The sequence below is a fragment of the Oncorhynchus keta genome, chromosome 8 (assembly GCF_023373465.1).
Source record: "Oncorhynchus keta strain PuntledgeMale-10-30-2019 chromosome 8, Oket_V2, whole genome shotgun sequence".
Taxonomy (NCBI): Eukaryota; Metazoa; Chordata; class Actinopteri; order Salmoniformes; family Salmonidae; genus Oncorhynchus; species Oncorhynchus keta.
This window is the reverse complement of record NC_068428.1, coordinates 20,301,780-20,314,322: the sequence shown is the minus strand read 5'-3', so window position 1 is coordinate 20,314,322 and position 12,543 is coordinate 20,301,780. Positions and strand designations below refer to the sequence as shown.

The window sequence follows — 12,543 nt, the reverse complement described above, 5'->3', positions numbered from 1 at the left end:
AACAGGGTGTGTGTGTGCTGCACTCAAGTATCATTAGCCAGAGGAACAACATCACTGCATATAGCAGTTAACAATAAACCTTGAAATTCTACAGTGGAACAAGCCCAACCCTCAGCCTTACAAGAAAACTGAAATTAGTAGCCTGTCATCCAATGACCGCAGTCTCTGACTGGTGAACACAGTAAGCATGTTTCTGGTGTGTTGAGTATCAGGTTTCAAACTAATGTAGGACCGAGTATCTTGCTTTTTTTCTGTTGCCTTGATTGACCATTCCAGTGCCATCAGAGTGGAGGAAATGTATGTACTCTGAGCTGAGAAAACAATTTTACTCTACAGGCAGCAGCACAAGGAAAGGAAAATCATTTATTCAGTGTGAAGAATGAGTGACAGTTTCCAGGAAGTAAGTGCTGTTCATATGTTGGCTAAAGGGTTTACCTGTCATAAGGTTACAGACATTTCTTTATAAATACATCTTCAGTATCCCAATTCAGAGCTACTTTTATGATTGCTTCTTGTATGGAACATACTAATAGCCCTTTAAGACTATCCCTTGGCAAATAGATGGCGTCAGTAGAAATTGCTTATCATAAGCTAATGTAGTGCGCACACACACCATTATCAAGCACAACCACAGACCTTATGTTTTATGAATTGTTTATGCAGGACAGGTATGAGAGGATATGGGGTCATTAACAGTGTGTGTCTCTCGGGGTCCTGACGTTCAGGAGAGACAGTTCAGAGGCCTTTCACTGTCCCTGCAGAGGAGGGTCATCCATTTCGCCAGCGGTGAGACTCTGGAGGAAGGTGACAGTGAGGAGGAGGATACATTACAAGAGGAGGTGTTTAGGGAGCCTGAAGACATGGTAGGGAAGTGTTCAAACAGTTAAGATTTTGATTCTTAGTATAAATAATGTTTAGTCCATGAGCACAGTTGGAAAGCAGCACTAATCTGTGTGTGTGTTTTAGCCCAAACTCCCATGGAGAGCTTTTACTTGGTCTCTGGGCAGGAAGTCATTGCGCAGTAAGTTGCATTCCATTCATGTGTGCTCTTGAAACAATTTTTTTGAAAGCATTGTCTTACATAACATGTTTTTTCCTTCAGCTTGTGATTTTCTTGGGGAAAAACTGGCTGGTCTACTTGGTCTCAACACTGCCAAATACCAGTATGCTGTAGATGAACATCAGCGTGATAACAAGGTAAGGTACATAAAACATTACACACACATACGGCCAGGAGACTTTCTTGATCACATAAGAGTCATGAGTTTTTCCTGACCATGTGAGTTGACTAGGTACAACCTGGTGATCGGCACTAATCCCCGGAGTTGTTTTCTGGTCAGGTGAAGTGGTCAGGAAAAGTTTCTGGACCGACACATAAAGCCTGCACAACATAGTCAGAAATGTAGACCACATATGCATTTGTTTCCAATCTTCAGTCAAATTCTTGGTTAAACATACACTAACTTTAATAATTTAGCAGTCACACTCAAACAGAACTCTTTTTCTGAACCAAATTGAAAAATGTTTAAGCTAGCGGTTTTGTTCCCTTCTAGAACACAGGCAGTAAAGACACTGAATGCTCCTATGAGAAGAGAAGGGAGAGAAGTCACCTTTCTTTGAGGATGAGCAGTGAATATGGTGCCACAAGCTCCCAAGGAGTCCCAGCTGGTTCTCAAGCCACTGAGCACAGAACGACAGGATCCCACAACATGGGTTATCAAGATGATAATAAGAACTGAAAAATAACTAGGCTAATAAACAAATCAAATGTTATTTGTCATATGCGCTGAATGACCGTGAAATGCCTACTTACATTTTTTTGCATTGTTTGTTGAAATGTAAGTTTAAAAAAAATAATAATAAATTAAAGGAAAAATAGTAAAACAGTAGTATGCATTGAACTTGTTGTGCTAACAAACTAAGAGAGCAAATATTTATATTGCTGTGTGTATTTGTTGGTGTTCCTCTGTGATTTATACTGTATTGCACTTTATCTGACTATATTAATACCATTCTGAAATGTTAATTAAAAACATGCAGTATACATTTTCCATGCATGCCTTCAATTTAAATGAATTTCTGACGGAATGTGGTTTGTACATTATGCGTGGAAATATCGACAAAATATTCTGGATAGCACAGAACATACATAATTGCTGTGTATTACTGACGACTGTACACTTTGGCTAGGTGTGTATTACTGACGACTGTACACTTTGGCTAGGGATAAAAATAATCGACGAGGATGGGATTCGAACCCACGCGTGCAGAGCACAATGGATTAGCAGTCCATCGCCTTAACCACTCGGCCACCTCGTCGTAGTGTTTCCTGTCGTAAAACAGTTAGCTTTATCAAACCACAGCTACTGCATGTTTGTTTGTTTTGTATTTTTCGCAACATTTAACGTTGCATTTTAGAATTGTTCTGTTTTGATTTTCATAAATACAATCTATTTGTTTTAGCTAGTTAGTTACATCTGTCTCAAGCATTGTGGTAGCTAATTTAAAGTAAATGTATGCTTGATCTGAAATGTGGTGGAGGCACCGTATGGATGGTGTGACGCAATTATAGAGCCTCTGGAGGAATGCAGAGGCCAAATTGAGCTCTGTACCGCGGAAAGCTTTTACGTATAGCTCTGCATTGACATGATTGGTTGACGGTAGGTGAGTGCGGGAGGTCCTGTATAAACACAAACTCACTTCCTTGTCAACTTCCTTCACGGCTGCCCAGCGGAACGCAAGAAGTGTGAATGCTCTGACTTCAGCAGAGGCCATATCTTTGTAAATGCTGCACAGCCAATGCAGAGATCATTAAAGGCTTTTAGCCAGCAAGCAAGCGTTTCAAGTTTAACCTATCAGCGTTTGGAAAACATTTGATACGCATGCGCACTGTCTTTGAATTCAAAGCGAGTAGTAGCAGCAGCAGCGAGTGCTTTGAAAGCTAACATGCAAATGTCTGACAGAATAATTTCGGCGGTTTCGGATTACCCTGAGTTGTATAACGTAACTTTAAACTCATACAGGGACTCACAGAGAAAGGCAAGGGCATGGAGGGCTGTAAGTCTGCAAGTGGAAATGCCTGGTAAGGTCAGCTTGCTGCTAGCAATAGCTTGCTATCTACCCAGTTAACGTTAGCTAGTAAGCTAGCCAACTAGCTAACTATCGCTACCTAGCTACTTGAACTGTTGTTGACCAAACTTTCTCTCACCTATGTAGCTACGTACCTAGCTACATCCTTAGCTAGCTAGCTACCTGCCAATTGTTATCCCTCAAATAAAACAACAATGTGATCCCTGCAATAAGGTAAATTAGGAATAAATACATGTTTACATAACATTCAAGAAATGTCATGTGTGTATTTTAATCATGATCAGACTATCCATAGGTCAGATTGAGATTGCTCTATTTGTGTTCGATGCAGATATCCTGACCCCACTCACCTCTTCTTTTTGTGTTACGTGTCATTTGGGGTGTTTAGTGGATGACTGTCGGAATAAATGGAAGAACCTGAGGGACACTTTTGTCAAATTCAAGCGGGCTGAGCAGCAGAGGAGAGCATCTGGGGAGCTGGACATTCACAAGAAGACCTGGATGCACAGCAGAAGCATGTCCTTCCTTACCCCCTTCATCCAGCCCAAGGGCTTGCAAGGAGACACCACAGATGACTTGGAGGAGGAGGAAAGGGAGAGGAACAGGGAAAGTGCCACAGAAGGTGTGGAAGATAAATCAGCCTACATTATCCATGAAATTGAGGGGGGCCAGGCAGACGATGTGGATGCTCCCTCTCCTGACACTGTGTCGGGATCCAATAGGCCCAGCCGGAAGAGGAGGTGGCAGATGGATGGGATGGACGGACTGGAGGACATAGAGGATGAGATGTTCTTCTTTAGTTTGCTCCCGTATCTTAGGAAGCTCCCCCATAGAAAGAAGAGTGCTGTAAAATTGAAAATACACCAACTTCTACATGAAGCAGCATTCCAATAACCCACTGCCCAGCCTCCACCTTCAATTCTGTTTCCAAGGTTTTGTAAAGCAAAAGCCTTCATTTTGTCCTGTTATCAACTATTGTTCTATATTCTGTTTGATACTATGCCTGTTTATGGTTATTGCAAAGTCAATTGTTAACAAATATACGCTTTCAACATTTGAGGGCCTGAATTGCTTACTTTGTCTGTGAGCAATTCTCCCACATGTTCAAAATAATAAAACAAACTCTTCACCCTGGGCTGATGCGATTGGAAACCGTTAGCAAATGTGATGCTACCAGTTGAGCAAGGTTAAACATTATAAGAATCATTGAAAATCCAGGAGGTGAGGGAAGAAGCACCAACGCAAGTCGTATTTGTTTTGAATGCAGAGAGGGGTACTTTTCAATAATTACCAGGTGGGGGCAGTCACTGTCAAAGAAAAAAAGTTATTTCTCCAGACAAGGAGTGTTGTCCACCATCAGTTTACTTTTTGGACTGAGCTTAACCTGTTATTGTTAACTAACACTGGTTTGCATGGGAAGGCACTGTGAACTGGTTATGTAACATCCCACGTGTCAGCAGCACTAGTCTACACCATAGCAGAAAAACTATCAAGTGCTAAAGGGCCTCTCTGGTTCACTTGGGCACTTAAACCAATCTACAGCACTGCTTCGGTATGTACCAGCTCAATCCCAATGCCTCTCTATAGCCCCGTTTATACCTGGTGCTAGCATGGGTTCTCTGTCCTGATATTGTCTACATTCTGATTATAATATAATAATAATAATATATGCCATTTAGCAGACGCTTTTATCCAAAGCGACTTACAGTCATGTGTGCATACATTCTACGTATGGGTGGTCCCGGGAATCGAACCCACTACCCTGGCGTTACAAGCGCCATGCTCTACCAACTGAGCTACAGAAGGACATTATCCACTCTGTTATCCATCCACTGTCTGCATTGTGACCAGATTTCCTGGTCCCTTCTTTATGCAAATTATTTCACAGCTATTCTTTCAAAATATGATTTATTTAATGTAAGACAAATATTGATGTAACCAATCAATGGTGCCACCTGTCAATGAGGGTGGAATAATTTGGATTTAAATGGCTTCTCTGTCCAGATCAGTCTACACTTGTAAGATATTCAGACACAATGTGTGTCTGACTACCTCTGGAGGTGGGCAGGATGATCTGATCACAATCCGATCGCATTGTGTCTTTTGATTGTGGCCACATTTTTACACAGTTGTAGACAATCAGAATGTGTACTTTTCAGACAGACCATTTCACTCTCCAAAATTCTAGCAACCAGGGCCGGATCTACGGATTGGCTAAGCTGGACCTGTCCAGATAGAATTTTTACCCCCCAGTTTTAGTTTTGTTTCCCCATAAACATAACAAATGGTATATGAATTACCCTGTTTGGGTTTGCCAGTGTAGTGCTGCAAGTAGCACAGACCGGGACAGTGTGCTCTCATGATCTGAGGAGGGGTGAGGGAGGGGGATGTAATAATTTCATTGTAGTTAAAATCCAAAAATGCATTCTGATTGGACACTTAACCATGCAATGCCATAAGGTACTGCATTCATTAACTTGTTTAGGAATCTCATTGGATCCCAGGGCGAGGGGGTTTTTGCTCACAGAGAAGAGGGAAAATGGTTCACTTTTGCAGACAACTACAACTAATAATGGGCTAGAGATGGAGTGCGGAAGCCCACTCAATCCATTCTATTGTTTTTTAATGAAGAGTCTCTCCCTTCTCACATGTACAGTCGTGGCCAAAAGTTTTGAGAATGACACAAATATTAATTTCCACAACGTTTGCTGCTTCAGTGTCTTCAGATATTTTTGTCAGGTTTTACTATGGAATACTGAAGTATTATTACAAGCATTCCATAAGTGTCAAAGGCTTTTATTGACAATTACATGAAGTTGATGCAAAGAGTCAATATTTGCAGTGTTGACCCTTCTTTTTCAAGACCTCTGCAATCCACCCTGGCATGCTGTCAATTAACTTCTGGGCCACATCCTGACTGATGGCAACCTATTCTTGCAAAAGGTACAGGGATTGGACTGCTGAGGACTGGGGTAAAGTCATTTTCTCTGATGAATCCCCTTTTCGATTGTTTGGGGTATCTGTAAAAAAAAGCTTGTCCAGAGAAGACAAGGTGAGTGCTACCATCAGTCCTGTGTCATGCCAACAGTAAAGCATCCTGAGACCATTCATGTGTGGGGTTGCTTCTCAGCCAAGGGAGTGGGCTCACTCACAATTTTGCCTAAGAACACAACCATGAATAAAGAATGGTACCAACACATCCTTCAAGAGCAACTTCTCCCAACCATCCAGGAACAGTTTGGTGATGAACAATGCCTTTTCCAGCATGATGGAGCACCTTGACACAAGGCAAAAGTGATAACTAAGTGTCTCGGGGAACAAAACATCGATATTTTGGGTCCATGGCCAGGAAACTCCCCGACCTTAATTCCATTGAGAACGTGTGGTCAATCCTCAAGAGGCGGGTGGACAAACAAAACCCCACAAATTCTGACAAACTCCAAGCATTGATTATGCAAGAATATCAGTCTGTCCCTGATGTTTTTCCTGGAGAGAAGTGGCTTCTTTGCTGCCCTTCTTGACACCAGACCATCTTCCAAAAGTCTTCGCCTCACTGTGCATGCAGATGCACTCACACCTGCCTGCTGCCATTCCTGAGCAATCTCTGTACTGGTGGTGCCCCGATCCCGCAGCTGAATCAACTTTAGGAGATGGTCCTGGCGCTTGCTGGACTTTCTTGGGCGCCCTGAAGCCTTCTTCACAACAATTGAAATGCTCTCCTTGAAATTATTGATGATCCGATAAATGGTTGATTTAGGTGTAATCTTACTGGCAGCAATATCCTTGCCTGTGAAGCCCTTTTTCTGCAAAGCAATGATGATGGCAAGTGTTTCCCTGCAGGTAACCATGGTTGACAGAGGAAGAACAATGATTCTAAGCACCACCCTCCTTTTGAAGCTTCCAGTCTTATTTGAACTCAATCAGCATGACAGAGTGATCGCCAGCCGTGTCCTCATCAACACTCACACCTCTGTTTACGAGAGAATCACTGACATGATGTCAGCTGGTCCTTTTGTGGCAGGGAAAAATTAAATGCAGTGGAAATGTTTTTTGGGGATTCAGCTCATTTGCATGCAAAGAGGAACTTTTCAATTAATTGCAATTCATCTGATCACTCTTCCTAACATTCTGGAGTATATGCATATTGCCATCATACAAACAGACAGCAGACTTTGTGAAAATTAATATTTGTGTCATTCTCAAAACTTTTGGCCACGAGCCTTCATGCCCAAACCAATGCAGTGTGATAAATGTTAATTATTTATGTCAGGTGTATGTAGAGGGGAGGAGTTTTATATGCCAGCTGAGCCTAAATGATGCTTGTTGTTGTGGTGAACATGCACCCAAATTACTGAAGTGTCCTGTTAGGGTGAAGGAGACAAGGTGGCAAGAATAAGGGCTGTCCAGAATGTCAGTGGAAGAAAGTAGTGAAGTTTAATAAGTAATGGTAGTCCAAGATGGCGTAGCAGTCAGACGTCTTTGTCCTGTTGTGTCCCTTGTATATATCGTTTTGCATATTTTTCATCGCATATCCTTTAAAATATTTTGCTAAACCTCACCATCTAAATACTCTCCTGCAACCCGCCTCACCCAATGTGGTGTGGATCGGCTTTTTTTCCCCTAAAGTATTTATATTTACTTTGGATCTGGAATCCCTCAACTGAAGCTAGCCAGCTAACCACCAGATATCAGTCAGCAAACCATTGCCAGCGGTCATCAGCTAACCTTCAGCTCGGAAAGCTCTCGCCAGTTCGAACAACGTGACTAACCAGAGCATAACGGACCTGTTATTTTTATCCCCGGATTCCTACTGCAAACTGAACATTTTCATCTGGATCTTCACAACTAGCTAACCGCAATCCCGGATGACTACTCCTGGCTAGCGTTTCCATCCCAGAGCAAGCACCAATTTAGCTTGAAGCTAGCCCGGCCAGGGCTCCTGTGATACCACCGAAGCATACTCCAGGGCTACAATATCGGCCTGCTAGCTACCTAGAGATACTTGGAACCCTACTAATTCCACGACTGGTCTATCGACGTCACCGCACGAAGAGGCAAAAACAGACTTAGCCCCATCGCGAAGGTCCCCCCCAAAGGCTAACTTTCTAGCCCTTGCTATCTGCTTGCTTGCTAACCCGGTCTGCTAACTGCTAGCTTGCTTGCCCGGTCTGCTAACTGCTAGCCCTCTGCCCCCAGCTGTGCCCTCGATACTATATGTGAACTGATTGCCCCCCCATCTATCTTCTGAGATCGTTCTACTAGGTGACCTAAACTGGGACATTCTTAACACCCTGGCCATCCTACAAACTAAGTTTGATGCCCTCAATCTCACAAATAATCAATGAACCTACCAGGTACAACCCCAAATCAGTAAACACAGGCACCCTCATAGATGTCATCCAAACTAATTCGCCCTCCAAATACACCTCTGCTGTTGTCAATCAAGATCTCAGCGATCACTGCCTCAAAATCTGGACCCCTACAAATCAGCCGGGCTAGACAATCTGGACCGTCTCTTTCTAAAATTATCTGCCGAAATTGTTGAAACCCCTATTACTAGCTTGTTCAACCTCTCTTTCGTATCGTCTGAGATTCCCAAAGATTGGAAAGCTGCCGCGGTCATCCCCCTCTTCAAAGGGGATGATACTCTAGACCCAAACTGCTATAGACCTTCAGTGCCTTGTGAAAGTATTCGGCCCCCTTGAACTTATAATAATAATAATAATAATAATAAGAACTTTGCGACCTTTTGCCACATTTCAGGCTTCAAACATAAAGATATAAAACTGTATTTTTTTGTGAAGAATCAACAACAAGTGGGACACAATTATGAAGTGGAATGACATTTATTGGATATTTCAAACTTTTTTAACAAATCAAAAACTGAAAAAATTGGGCGTGCAAAATTATTCAGCCCCCTTAAGTTAATACTTTGTAGCGCCACCTTTTGCTGCGATTACAGCTGTAAGTTGCTTGGGGTATGTCTCTATCAGTTTTGCACGTCGAGAGACTGACATTTTTTTCCATTCCTCCTTGCAAAACAGCTCGAGCTCAGTGAGGTTGGATGGAGAGCATTTGTGAACAGCAGTTTTCAGTTCTTTCCACAGATTCTCGATTGGATTCAGGTCTGGACTTTGACTTGGCCATTCTAACACCTGGATATGTTTATTTTTGAACCATTCCATTGTAGATTTTGCTTTATGTTTTGGATCATTGTCTTGTTGGAAGTCAAATCTCCGTCCCAGTCTCAGGTCTTTTGCAGACTCCATCAGGTTTTCTTCCAGAATGGTCCTGTATTTGGCTCCATCCATCTTCCCATCAATTTTAACCATGTTCCCTGTCCCTGCTGAAGAAAAGCAGGCCCAAACCATGATGCTGCCACCACCATGTTTGACAGTGGGGATGGTGGGTCCAGGGTGATGAGCTGTGTTGCTTTTACGCCAAACATAACGTTTTGCATTGTTGTCAAAAAGTTACATTTTGGTTTCATTTGACCAGAGCACCTTCTTCCACATGTTTGGTGTGTCTCCCAGGTGGCTTGTGGCAAACTTTAAACGACACTTTTTATGGATATCATTAAGAAATGGCTTTCTTCTTGCCACTCTTCCATAAAGGCCAGATTTGTGCAATATACGACTGATTGTTGTCCTATGGACAGAGTCTCCCACCTCAGCTGTAGATCTCTGCAGTTCATCCAGAGTGATCATGGGCCTCTTGGCTGCATCTCTGATCAATCTTCTCCTTGTATGAGCTGAAAGTTTAGAGGGACGGCCAGGTCTTGGTAGATTTGCAGTGGTCTGATACTCCTTCCATTTCAATAGTATCGCTTGCACAGTGCTCCTTGGGATGTTTAAAGCTTGGGAAATCTTTTTGTATCCAAATCTGGCTTTGAACTTCTTCACAACAGTATCTCGGACCTGCCTGGTGTGTTCCTTGTTCTTCATGATGTTCTCTGCGCTTTTAACTGACCTATGAGACTATCACAGTGCAGGTGCATTTATACGGAGACTTGATTACACACAGGTGTATTGTATTTATCATCATTAGTCATTTAGGTCAACATTGGATCATTCAGAGATCCTCACTGAACTTCTGGAGAGAGCTTGCTGCACTGAAAGTAAAGGGGCTGAATAATTTTGCATGCCCAATTTTTCAGTTTTTGATTTGTTAAAAAGGTTTGAAATATCCAATAAATGTCGTTCCACTTCCTGATTGTGTCCCACTTGTTGTTGATTCTTCACAAAAAATACAGTTTTATATCTTTATGTTTGAAGCCTGAAATGTGGCAAAAGGTCGCAAAGTTCAAGGGGGCCGAATACTTTCGCAAGGCACTGTATATCTATCCTACCCTGTCTTTCTAAGGTCTTCGAAAGCCAAGCTAACAAACAGATTACTGACCATTTCGAATCCCACCATACCTTCTCCGCTATGCAATCTGGTTTCAGAGCTGGTCATGGGTGCACCTCAGCCACGCTTAAGGTTCTAAATGACATCATAACCGCCATCGATAAGAGACATTACTGTGCAGCCATTTTCATCGACCTGGCCAAGGCTTTCGACTCTGTCAATCACAACATTCTTATTGGCAGACTCGACAGCCTTGGTTTCTCAAATGATTGCATCGCCTGGTTTACCAACTACTTCTCTGATAGAGTTCATTGTGTAAAATCGGAGGGCCTGTTGTCTGGACCTCTGACAGTCTCTATGGGTGTGCAACAGGGTTCAATTCTCGGGCCGACTCTCTTTTCTCTATACATCAATGATGTTGCTCTTGCTGCTGGTGATTCTCTGATTCACCTCTACGCAGACGACACCATTCTGTATACTTCTGGCCCCTCCTTGGACACTGTGTTAACTAACCTCCAGACAAGGTTCAATGCCATACAACTCTCCCTCTGTGGCCTCCAACTGCTCTTAAACGCAAGTAAAACTAAATGCATCCTTTTCAATCAATCGCTGCCCGCACCTGCACGCCCGTCCAGCATCACTACTCTGGACGGCTCTGACTTAGAATACGTGGACAACTACAAATACCTGGGTGTCTGGTTAGACTGTAAACTCTCCTTCCAGACTCACATTAAGCATCTCCAATCCAAAATTAAATCTAGAATCCTATATCGCAACAAAGCATCCTTCACTCATTGCTGCCAAACATACCCTCGTAAAACTGACCATCCTACCGATCCTCGACTACGGTGATGTCATCTATAAAATAGCCTCCAACACTCTACTCAACAAACTGGATGCAGTCTATCACAGTGCCATCTGTTTTGTCACCAAAGCCCCAAACACTACCCACCATTGCGACCTGTAAGCTCTCGTTGGTTGGCCCTCGCTCTCGTTGGTTGGCTTTAAGCACAGCTGGTGCTTAAAGCTAGCTTTAAGCACCAGCTGTCAGAGCAGTTTACAGATCACTGCACCTGTAAACAGCCCATCTATCTACCTACCTCATCCCCATACGGGTGTTTATTTATTTATTTATTTTGCTCCTTTGTACCCCAGTATCTCTACCTGCACATTCATCTTCGGCCGATCTACCATTCCAGTGTTTAATTACTATTTTGTAATTACTTCGCCACCATGGCCTATTTATTTCCTTAACTTACCTCATTTGCACTCACTTTATATAGACTTAACTTATTTTGTACATAATGTTTCTGCCACCGTCTCTTATGAACGAAAATAGCTTCTTGATATCAGGACAGCAATTACTCACCTCGTACAGGATGAAGATTTTTTCTTTAACGAGTTGGACTCGAAGGATTTACTTCAGACACCCAACAAGGCCCAAATCACCATCATTCGCATGAAGAAGAGACAAAGATATCGGGGACGCAGGTTTGGGTGCCTTGTAAGGATCCAATAGCGAGTGGTTAATCTGCCTCTACCATCAGTCCTATGAGCCAACGTAAAATTATTGGATGACAAAATGGACGAGCTTCGGTCATGAATATCCTACTAACGGGACATTAAAAACTGTAATATCTTATATTTCAGCTAGTCATGGATAACATACAGCTGGTGGGGTTTTCACTGCATCAGCAAGATAGAACAGCTGCCTCCGGTAAGACAAGGGGTGGCGGTCTGTGTATATTTGTAAACAACAGCTGGTGCACGAAATCTAGTCTCGAGGTTTTGCACACCTGAGGTAGAGTATCTCATGATAAACTGTAGACTACACTATTTACCAAGAGAGTATTCATCTATATTTTTCGTAGCTGTCTATTTACCACCACAAACCAATGCTGACAGTAAAACCGTACTCAATGAGCTGTATAAGGCCACGAACAAACAGGAAAACGCTCATCCAGAGGCGGCACTCCTAGTGACTTTAATGCAGGGAACAAATCTGTTTAACCTAATTTCTACCAGCATGTTAAATGTGCAATCAGAGTGAAAAAAAACTCCATATCAGCTTTACTCCACACACAGAGACACGTACAAGCTCTCCCT

The 12,543-nt window shown here is 42.7% G+C and overlaps 2 protein-coding genes and 1 non-coding gene across 5 annotated transcripts; 2 read left to right on the top strand and 1 right to left on the bottom strand.

Annotated features, from left to right (window-relative positions):
• The first annotated feature begins 93 nt into the window (after window positions 1-93).
• On the top strand, window positions 94-2,051 carry LOC118386970 (protein FAM177A1-like). 2 transcript variants are annotated; one of them, XM_035775023.2, is made up of 5 exons: window positions 94-400; window positions 664-863; window positions 967-1,021; window positions 1,103-1,197; window positions 1,554-2,051. In XM_035775023.2, exons 2-5 carry the CDS (start codon window positions 681-683, stop codon window positions 1,737-1,739), a joined length of 519 nt encoding a protein of 172 aa, XP_035630916.1. In that variant the 5' UTR covers window positions 94-400; window positions 664-680; the 3' UTR covers window positions 1,740-2,051. The 2 variants fall into 2 exon arrangements, with proteins under 2 accessions (XP_035630916.1, XP_035630917.1); XM_035775024.2 differs by having other exon boundaries at window positions 140-400; window positions 726-863.
• A 186-nt stretch (window positions 2,052-2,237) lies between these two features.
• Window positions 2,238-2,319, bottom strand: trnas-gcu (transfer RNA serine (anticodon GCU)). Its single transcript has one exon. It is a non-coding gene; the product is annotated as a tRNA-Ser (tRNA).
• Window positions 2,320-2,661: 342 nt separating this feature from the next.
• Window positions 2,662-4,225, top strand: LOC118386967 (uncharacterized). 2 transcript variants are annotated; one of them, XR_004826322.2, is made up of 3 exons: window positions 2,662-3,082; window positions 3,217-3,303; window positions 3,479-3,628. XR_004826322.2 is itself a non-coding variant. In XM_035775015.2 (2 exons), exons 1-2 carry the CDS (start codon window positions 2,947-2,949, stop codon window positions 3,982-3,984), a joined length of 642 nt encoding a protein of 213 aa, XP_035630908.1. In that variant the 5' UTR covers window positions 2,697-2,946; the 3' UTR covers window positions 3,985-4,225. The 2 variants fall into 2 exon arrangements, 1 of the variants encoding a protein (XP_035630908.1); XM_035775015.2 differs by lacking the exon at window positions 3,217-3,303 and having other exon boundaries at window positions 2,697-3,082; window positions 3,479-4,225.
• Window positions 4,226-12,543: the final 8,318 nt, after the last annotated feature.

Coding starts and splice junctions, on each gene's coding strand:
- LOC118386967 (XM_035775015.2), top strand. CDS start 2,947: ATGCAAATGTCTGACAGAATAATTTCGGCGGTTTCGGATTACCCTGAG. Junction 3,083..3,478: donor TCTGCAAGTGGAAATGCCTG/GTAAGGTCAGCT, acceptor TGGGGTGTTTAG/TGGATGACTGTCGGAATAAA.
- LOC118386970 (XM_035775023.2), top strand. CDS start 681: ATGGGGTCATTAACAGTGTGTGTCTCTCGGGGTCCTGACGTTCAGGAG. Junction 864..966: donor TTAGGGAGCCTGAAGACATG/GTAGGGAAGTGT, acceptor TGTGTGTTTTAG/CCCAAACTCCCATGGAGAGC. Junction 1,198..1,553: donor AACATCAGCGTGATAACAAG/GTAAGGTACATA, acceptor GTTCCCTTCTAG/AACACAGGCAGTAAAGACAC.